The 10,658-nt window shown below is 46.8% G+C and overlaps 1 protein-coding gene across 1 annotated transcript; it reads right to left on the reverse strand.

The window, feature by feature from the left end:
• Window positions 1-9,040: 9,040 nt before the first annotated feature.
• On the reverse strand, window positions 9,041-10,327 carry LOC112457818. The gene has a single exon (XM_025021085.1). The coding sequence runs from the start codon at window positions 10,325-10,327 to the stop codon at window positions 9,041-9,043; it is 1,287 nt and encodes a 428-aa protein (XP_024876853.1).
• Window positions 10,328-10,658: the final 331 nt, after the last annotated feature.

The raw sequence follows: 10,658 nt of genomic DNA on the forward strand, positions 1-10,658 counted from the left end.
CCATCAAAACCCAGCCGAATGCTGTGTTAAAGGCGTCCGGTTCCCCGATTTTACCGGTACGCCGACCGTCGCGCAACACGAACACAAAGGATTCCGCCCCCAGCAGGATATCGATGGAGCCGGGCAAATAAAATTCCGGATCTGCGAGGGGCAGCCCTCGCAGGTGATCCCACGGTTTGGAATCGACACGGCTACCAGGCAACGGCGAGGTGATGCGATGGAGCACGGTGGCTTCCACCGGAAATCGAATGTCGGGCTCATTTCGCACCCGGATTACGAATGAGGTGAGGCCTCTCGCAGTGGCGGCCTTCGTTTCGCCGACGCCCATCACCGTTGCACGATGCCTTGCCCGAGCGAAGCCGCCCCGCTGAAGGCAGCTCTCCGTGACGAAATTAGCCTGACTCGCGCTATCGAGCAATACACGAACCGGGAAGGCGATGCCGTGAGCGTCGAGCGCCTCCGCACGCACCGTCGAGAGCAGGACTACGCGACTCGAAATGCTCGCCAGGGAGACGATCGGGCTCTCGCCCGTATCCGCCGGAGCCGCGGGGCTGTCCACGACTGGAGTGACCGCCGAGGCGGCCTCGAGCGAGGGGGCGTTGGCCTGCCCGAAGTGCAGGAGCGAGTGATGCTTCGCCTGACAATGCCGGCAGGTAAACGGGCTAGAGCAATTCCTCAAGTTATGTCCCGCGCGGAGGCAGTTTAGGCAGAGCCCCGATTCGCGAGCGAAATTGTGCCGCTCCCGGACTGAGAGCTGCAGGAAAACGGGGCACTTAGCCAGCAAATGCTGCTCCGTACATTTAGGGCACGCGGCGTTTTGGACGACGAGCGAGGTGGTCGACGCGGCCTTCCTTTTACTCGGTTGCGCCGAAGAGCCCGACGCCGACGCGAGCACCGTGCAGTATCCCGCTAGAAATCTCGTTAACTGATCATACCGCGGCGATTCCACGGTCATGTGGGCCGCTTCAAATTTCTCCCCACGCAGAAAATTTTTCTCGAATAATGTTGAATACTCATAATAAAATTTACTAGATTTGCTAGGTTCCGGTAAGATATACGCGTATTCAACCGGAAATTAATATATGACAATAGAAATGTAATAGTTTGATCAGATACATCTTGTAACCTAAAGGTAAATAAATTTGCCATACTAACAAGGAAATATGAGAATAATAAAAAAAGTCCCATACTAGTATGTGTATATTCGACGTTGTAGCTTGAATTGCCAACTTCACATGTCTTGGATTGAGCGTTGTTTTTTAAGACAGTATAGGAAAAATATAATCTAGAATGGTACCTATTGTGAACTGTATAGAAATATTCGTTGCGTATCTGGCAATAGTTTATGTTCTTTATAGAAATGCGATAGTAACCGCGATCGTGGACGACGGAAGGCGCGCGGCGCGAGCGGCAACGTGGGCTCGCGCGGCGAGAGGATTCGGCTCGCGCCCGCTACGCGGCGCATCGGCGGTACATTCTCGCGTGATTAAGATTCAACATCGACCTTTATATCTAGGGCAGCTCGGCAGGGTCTCTATAGCGTTCTTAAGTTCGCACGTGGCGGACAGCTGACCGCCTCAGCCTATAACGGCAACTTATTCAACTTATGTTTTTTGACATGACTGCAACAGACGTCTCGTTTTTTGTTCATCAGCGATATTCGGGATAAGACAATCGGACAAAATATAATTGAATCATTCGTCTTTAAATTAACGTAGTAAAACGCGCTCTCGAAAGTCCCATACTTGATGGAAATACTTACTTCTGCGTATAGTTTTATTTTTTGCTCTCTAAATTTTCCTATACTTTCTTGAAATCTTTTGCATATTATGACTATATCCTAGCCGTGCAAGATTAGTATGGTATTTACTTTGTTTGTGTATACTTGTATTTACGAGAAAAATTTTCTGCGTGCCGGAGCGTGGGAGTGAGCTTTTCGAGTAAATGATTAAGCAGCATAAAGTCCCACGCGTCGACCGGATAATCCAGCATACTCAGGGCGCGCGTGTTTTCGGTGAACACGTCCAGTAACGCGCGGAGGGATTCGGCGGAATCCGCAACCAACGGTTTGGCGTGCACGAACGAACGCCAGTACTGCGTCGCTAATTTGCGCCTATTCTGGTAGCGCTCCCGAAGAGCATCATACGCGATTTCGTAATTTTCCGCGGTCAATGGCAGGTTTCTCACCACGCCGAGAGCCTCCCCCGATAGCGAGGCCAACAAATATTGATATTTCTCGATCGCGGACACACTGCGATTTTCGTGGATCGCCTGGTTATACAGCGCGATAAAAGACGGCCATTTGTCAAGATCACCGTTGAATTGAGGAAGGGCGATCTTCGGTAATTTAATCGCGGAGTGATGCGCCGGCGGCGCGCCCCGCGCGGAGTCGTCGGTCTCCCGCGCGAGAACGAAGCTTTCGTAACGCCCTATTACCGCGAACCGCATTGTGTCAAAGTCATTACGTATCACGTCTTCTTGGGCGAATTCTTCATCCGTAGCGTCTTGGATTATTTGGAGGTGGGCCTCCTCAAAATCCTGAACTAATTGCGCTACCGCCGGATACCAAACAAGGAATGTTGGCCTCATGGCCACGTTGTCTACCGCGAGCATCGAATATTGATGCACTTCCTGCATGCGCCGAATGCACAACTCGCGGCGCCGCGCGCTGCTGCCTCGAGTCATCTTGAAACCGGAGTACAAGATGTACTTGTCTCAAATTGAAGCCGCTCGTGAACGCGCGACGCTATGCTCGTCAGCCGGTAGCGAAAATATATACACAACGCACGAAACGAAGCAACGAGTTCGAAAGTCGAGAAGTCAGGGGGTGGCAGCCAGCACAACAAACGCAAGAAGTATGTCTCGCTCCGGAATGCGGAGACCAAATAAGCATGAGCGAAAGCCGCGCCGCTCGCCAAGGTCGAGGGGGGGCGGACGACTCGAGTTCGAAAACAAAGGTTGATGGCGATAAAAATTCACGAATAGTCGATCGCCTTTCGCAATTAATTTTTCAAATGCAAAATCCGCAACGATTATGCAAAGATTAGCTCGAGAGATCGGAGTAATGGCGTGCGCGCGAAAACAACGAATACGCGGATATATTCGCCGCGACGTGCCGTGCGACGTGCGGGCAAGATATATCACGCGAAAGGCACACCCCGATTATCCGACTTCAATGTCCCGATGGACCGCGAGATCAATGTTCGATTAATGAACCAAACTAGGTGGTCGAGTGATAGCACGCGCGCAAGCAATTACTCCTACGCGGATATTTTCGTCGCCACGTGCCGAGTGCGACGAAGGACGAGAGATATCACGCAGGGCAAGGGGGCACGCGCCGATCACACACGATGCAAGAAAATTCGAATGATGGCCCGCACGCAGGCGAGACCACAATAACGCACGCCGATTAGTCGAATGCAATGACAAACGCTCACGCGGAGTTCCGATGAATCGCGCGAAAGGTCGGCGGAAGCTTCTAGACGCGAGAAGGAAAGGATCCGGCTCGAAGGACCAATGCTCGGGGGGGTGTTAATCGCCCCGGATTTGCGATCGGTCGATGAGATTTCGCGGTTCGAAGGACCAGAGGGGCAATCCCCTCACAATTTTAATTAGGCGAATAAAGCGAAAGCAAGCGAAAAGCGACTCACCGTATCGTTGCCCGATGGTCTTGTCGCGGCCTCGTGGCGTCCGGTCCTCCCTGTGGTGATGGAGAGCGGAAGGCGTGCAGCAGGCTAGGATGTGCAGGCACTCACGTGCCGCGGCAGGCAGGCAGGCAAAACGTGCAATACGGCAAGCAGGCGATATAGCAGGCACATGTGCAAGAGGCAAGCACTCAAGCCCGAGATTACTGAGGCGGCTTGTCGAGCTCCGAAATTGCGAGTTCACTCGATTACTCCGAACTGTGCGAGCGCAAGGCGAGTGTGTGTTCTCGAGTCCACGTTTGAACAGCGAATCCTCCTACGGTACTCCTCTGCTCGCGCACCTGCGAATAGCGGCCGGAGCGAGTACTCATGGTTCCAAATAATTGCGGGCTACCCGTGGGCGGGCAGCACGAGTCGGGTGAGTCGCGCGAGTGTTGCTATCTGTCGCGATCCGCCAACGTCTCGCGCGAGTCACGAAAAACACGATTTTGTACGTTACTTGTACGCGCAACTTATCAACTAATATGTACAACAATTACTAATGACACGGACATCTAATATGTACAGGCGAGCGCCAAACATAATAATTATAATATTGGAGGCAAAGATTGCAAAAAAAATCTATATTCGTATTCAAAGATTTAATAATATCTTTCCGATCGATTCCCCTTTGCTTTATAAAAAAAAATGTCCATACTTATTAAGGTATATACTTTGGAATATGATGTGCTACTGTTTCAAGTGTAAAAGTTATGAATGTACATATTTCTTTCACTTTGACAACTAGTATGACATGATACAAGCATAAGCGCACATGCCATATGCAATGTAACTTATTAGTTACTATCAGCCACGAGTAAGATGTTTGTGACTTTTATAATATGATGTATATATTATATTGCTGTCTTGTTTAGTAGTGTGTATAATGATTACGTTGAACTTATAACTTACTCTATATCTCTTTAATCAATATGTACATTTGGAAGAGATAAAATCTTACAATATACATATATTGTAAGATATGTATAGATACGTAGTTATATAAGTCTACGTCACGTAAAACCTTTCTATATAACGATTTATGGGATCTCGCTCTGAATATGTATATATAAGGGATATATTTACAATTTCGAACAAAACAGCAACTACCATATTAGTGAAAGTAATAGAAAAGCTTCGATATTTTTCGGTGTTTTCCGCACATATGTGCGATAAAAAAAAATTGATGGAATGAAATACAAAACAACTTACTTTTCCTGGACGTCTTCAAACGCAGATCCAATCCCACAGTCTGGATGCACATCACAATTGTGCACGGCCTATATGTACGTCGAGGGGCTTCTCACTCAAGAAATCTGGAAATCAAAGAACTTGGACTGCGGCATTTGCAATGAAATTTCTATTGACTCCCATGTTGATTTCTAAGATTTCTTCGGGATTACCAGTGATTTCCACTGATCGTCAGCAACTGCGCCGGGCTCGACTCGGGCGAGGTCGGGACAAATCGGTTTTTTTTTCGATTGCTTATATTCGTACGAATCAAGTAAGATGTTAAGAACGTAAAGCAATTCAAATTTTTTAAATATGTACGAAATTAAAAATAGTTTTCCATGATAGTTTTTAGATTGTTTTTATTGTTAAATAAATCTCAAATATATATTTATAAGTATAAATATATTATAAATATATCTCTATATATATAAAAATGAATGTATGTATGTTTGTCCGCTATGCACTCTTAAACTATTCGACTGGTTTTGAAAGTATTGTATATGAAGTAGGGGTAGAATTTTCCGGGGAGTGTTATAGAATGTATAATTTTTCGTTACCGATCTTTTTGGGAACCGGTATTCGACATTTTTTCATTTTTTCGGGAAATAATTGACCGAATTTCACAGAAATATATATGAAATAGGAGTAGAATTTCCCGAGAAGTGTCATAATGTGTATAGTTTTTTGTTACCGATTTTCTGGAAACCGGTTTTTCTAATTTTTTTTAATTTTCGAAAAATAATTGACCGAATCTCAAAGAATTGTATATGAAACGGGGGTAGAATTTTCCGGGGAATGTTATAAAGTGTATAATTTTTCGTTACCGATTTTTTTGGAAGCCGGTATCAGAAATTTTTCAAATTTTTCGGGAATTAATTGACCGAATCGCAAAAAATTATATATGAAGTAGGGGTAGAATTTCTCGGGGAGTGCTATAAACTGTATAGTTTTTCGTTACCGATCTTTTTGGGAATCGGTATCTTTTTAAAAATTGGTTACGAAATTTTCCAGAGCGGGAGAGAGAGAGAATCAGAATCAGAATCAGAATCATCATTTATTAGACGCTCTGGGACTACGTCCCCTAAAGCGTCGAAACCAAATTACAAAGAGTGTCAAATAAAATAAACATTCGTGCATTCATATATAACAAAAAAATAAAAAAAAGAGTAACTACAATGGAAGATACAAGAGTAAAGTAAGTAAAGAAAATACAGATACTAATAGCTAAAAAATGATTTGCAAGAGCCGTAGGGCAAAAAATAGTTTACACAATAATCTCAAGATACGCTTAGGTCTACCGACAGAAATCTCATGCGCTTAAAGATGAGAACAGAAATTTATATAATTTCGCCTTAAAAGAGCCGATACACGTCGTGTTGCGAATGTCGGAAGGGAGAGAATTCCACAGCCCGGCAGCAGAGAAACAAAAAGATCGCTTAAAGAATTCAGTACGGCAGAGCGGAAGATTAAGGATATCGGTTGGAGATCTAGTATTCCGCTGCATGTTTTCATGCCTAAAAGTAAAATTGCTGAAGATAACTTGCGGCTTTTCCTTCCTGAGTACAGAGAATGTCAGACTTCCCACCAAATATGACCGCCTAAGATCGATCTTGAGCCAGCCCAATCTGACAAGATACGGAGTGATGTGTTCGTCGCGCTTGAGGTTGAAGATAAAGCGCACACATCTGTTCAGGGCTCTCTGCAGGCGCAGGTTATGCTGGCCTGTGATGTTAGTGAGAACTGTGCAGCAGTAGTCAAAATGAGGAAGCATTAAGGCAGAGACAAGCTTCACACGAAGAGGAACTGGGAGAAGTTGCCTGCAAAGTTTAAGCTGGTAGAGAGCCGAATTCACTTTGGAGATCGTTTTAGTCGCCTGTTTTTCCCATGAGAGAGTGCTATTGATTGTCACACCCAAGTACTCCACCGAGTCCGAGAAAGGAATCGCGGATTCCCCGACTCGAACCTGAGGCACAGAGTCCAGATCGACGTTCCTTACAAAGCGCGGTGTTCCCAAGATCATTGCCTTTGTCTTTCCAGGGTTGATCGTCAGCTTGTTATCGACAGCCCACTGCACAATCCTCTCTATATCCTCATTTATCCTCCTGATAGCGTCCAAAAGAAACACTGGCTCAGCATGCAGATAGATCATAAGATCATCCGCGTAAAAATTGTACTTGCAGTGCTGTAGGACATTTCCGAAATCCACCAGGTAGAGGAGAAAGAGAATCGGTCCGAGAACAGAACCCTGTGGTACACCCTTTCGAACAGTTCTCTCAGTCGACGGCATCCCAGTGGACGGGTCGCGTACCGCCTGTTTTCTATTGGTTAAATAGGAACAAAGCCAACGCAGAGTAGAGCAAGCAAAGCCCAGATTCCTGGCCCTGTCAATCAAGATGTCGTGACAGACATTGTCAAAGGCCTTAGAAAAGTCAAAAAATACGGCTATAGTGATCCTCCTCTTATCAGCAGCCAGCCTGACCTCGTCCAAGACCCTTATGAGCGCCGTCTGCGTGGAAAAATCCTTTCTGTAAGCAGACTGAAAAGGGTCGAGAAGGTTGTGTTCCTCTAAGTATCTCATAATCTGGTCTGCCGCGATGCGCTCGAGGACCTTCGAGGTAGCACACAAGATAGAGATTGGCCTGAAATCATTTAGCACGGCAGGACTTCTAACTTTAGGGACGGGACAGACAATGGCCGACTTCCAGACCTCAGGAAAGACCCCGTGGGTGAAGCAAAAGTTAAAAATGTGAGTTAAGGCTAGGAGGATGCTCGGAAGCGCCCTAACCACCAGGCTCCGAGGTAGTCCATCCACTCCCATGGCATCCGACTTACTCTTGCCGATAGTCCGAACAATATCCAGGGGCTCAATGTTGCTCCAATAAAATTTTGAGTCATCATACGCAGTCTCGCCCAAGTAGATGGCCTGGATACAGTCCGTGTTCGACGTCACGTTGCACGTAAAGTGGTCAACAAGTTCCTCGCTGGTAAAAGCGAGATTCTCCGTCCTTGCTTTGGATTTAAGAAGACCGAATTTTCTAAGTTTTCGCCAGATCTCATTAGGCTCATTCAAATCCTGGAACTCCTCATGGAAGAACTCCGACTTAGCCCTCCGTACCTCGACCTGCACCAAGTTTCTCAGGCGTCTAAAGGTGAGGTAGTTAGCGTCCGTTCTACTCCTCATCCAGACTCTTCTGGCTCTATCCCTCTCCCTCATCCGGGATTTAATATCCTCCGTGAGCCAAGGTGCTGGCAGGTGCTTGGGTCGCATGACCCGGAAGGGAGCATGTTGGTCGTAACAAGTCAAAAGGAGATTGTTGAAGATATCAACTTTTGCGTCGACACTAGCTGCAGAGTAAAGCTCAGACCAGTTCAGAGACGCAAGTTCGTCGAGAAAATTCTCCAGATTAAAAGCTCGAAAATCCCGAACTCGGATGGTGCGCTCAGGGATCCGCTCTATCCTGACATCGTATGTGATGGCGATGAGATCGTGAGCGGATAGAAAGCAGACCTCACGCTGCACGTAATCGACAAGCTTATTAGACTCATCTATAAGGCACAGGTCAAGCAGGGTGGAGGCAGTACGGGTATGATGCGTAGTGGTGTAGGGCACAAGAAAAAAGTTAGATGCGCGTACAAATGATCGAATATGTTCCGAGTCAAAGGTCGAGGAACAAAGATCGGCATTAAAATCCCCGAAAATGATGGAGTGCTTGTAATTAACCGACAAATCAGAAAAGACGTCAAAGAAATCCGAAAATCCGCAGTGTGGTGGTCTGTAAACAACAGCTAGTAGTATCTTGGAACAGTTCCTGACAGAAATCTCAAGAATTAGATGTTCAGGACCTTCACAGTTGATGTTCCCGGATTGACGCAAGGTCGAGGCCCGGAAAGAGTTCGACATGTATACTGCCACCCCCCCACCACCTCTACCGACACGGTCGCATCTCAGGAGATGATATCCATATAGAGAGACCATATGATCAGGTACATGCGGTTTTAGCCAGGATTCAGATATGCAGATGATATGATATCCCGAACCAACGAAAAAGGATCGGAATTCATCAAGATGTGCAAGCAGAGATTGGCAGTTGACATGACAGAGACGAAGATGATTCGTAGGCTCGTTATCCATAATTAATGCTGCTAATCCTTTCCGACATACGTCTGCGTAAGATGGGACAGTTCTTGTTGTCAAGGGCTGAATGTTGTCGTCCTGCTTGAGGCAACCATCGCTTGCAGTTCCCGCACTCCGGTGCCCCGCTCCTCAAGGTGCAATTCCTAGTTTCGTGACCGCCTGCACAGTGACCGCATATAGTCGTGAAACGACAATCTTTCGCGAAATGACCGAAAGCAAGACATTTGAAACACTGTAGGACTCTTACGTAGTCAGTAATCTCGCAGGCAAAGTAGTCTAAAAATATGTACCGGTCTTTAAGCAAATGAGTGCGGATGCCCGGAGTGACCTCAATCACGCAGTTGGTCGTGCGCCGATTATCTTTCCGGGGAAAGATGTACACAACTTTTAACTCAGGCGCATCGTGGTCCTTTAGGTTGAGAGTGACAAGATCCTCCTTTATCTCCTCCCTCGACATGGTGCATGGCACTCCGCGAATCAGTAGCCTAGGGTTGATTTTGCCTTCCTGCTCCAATCTGAGTCCAGCGTCTTCAAGTTCCCGAGAACTTTTTATCTTGGGCAGATTCACAGTAAGTGCCTCAATACGCACACCGTTGTTCTTCGCTGACGTAATTCTGTTGACCTTAAGGTTGTACTCAGATGGCTTAATGGTCTTTTGCAGCACTTCCCTGGTTTCCCTAGACGTTTTGTACTTCGCGGAGAAATTCTCCTTTGGAATAACAATCAAGTTGGTGGTTCTAGGTACCTCGATAGAGGAGCCGCGAGCCACCCGCACGCACGATTGCTCCGAAACCACCGCTGCATAAGAGGGCACAGAGGAAGCGCCGGCGTTCCTCTGCTCTATTGGCTGAAGATTGCCGCTCAAGCTAGCTGTTAATTTGTCGTGGGCATCAGACAAGGCGTCGCCTACTATGCTTCTGACCGTTTCCGCAATGTTAACCTGTTGAGAATCGCTTTCAATCATCTTAAGATATGCCGCAGAGAGTTCAATAAATGCCTCTTTACAAGCGCGAAAGGCCGAATCGATCTGAGTTCTCTTTTCAAGATTTTCCTTGCTAGTCAGTAGCAGTCTCGACACATTGTCGTGATGCCTGTTAAGAGATTGCCTCAGGGCATTGACTTTCGAAGCATTTAATACAGAGTTTTGCAAATTCGCCGCCGATAATGTACGCGTAAGACCTTTCGTAATATTTATATTTGTGTTTTCCCTCTGCCCGCCGCCTTCCGTGTCCGCAGAAGTGGGAGAAGGATCCGTCGTCCGCTCCGGTTTCGACATATCGCACGAAAGGAACCAATGGGATGTGTCAGCGCATGCGCCCCTCACTCAGACTTCGGCAAGAAGATCGAGTTCCAGAAAAATCAATCGAGATTCACAGTGAAATAAGAGAAAATACCTCAGAGACTCTCGTGATCTGACCCTGAACAGGGAGAAGTAGCAAGCAATCAGGCTTTGCAGTCCGTGCACTGTAACGAGAAGGCCCCGAAGGGCCATAGACAGCAGAAAATATTCTCAGAATACAGAGCGATATTTGACACGTCTAAATGTACTTACAGCACGACATAGAGAGAGAGAGAGAGAGAGAGAGAGAGAGAGAGAGAGAGAGAGA

This window comes from Temnothorax curvispinosus, unplaced genomic scaffold (assembly GCF_003070985.1).
Source record: "Temnothorax curvispinosus isolate PA1 unplaced genomic scaffold, ASM307098v1 QBEX01008337.1, whole genome shotgun sequence".
NCBI lineage: Eukaryota > Metazoa > Arthropoda > Insecta > Hymenoptera > Formicidae > Temnothorax > Temnothorax curvispinosus.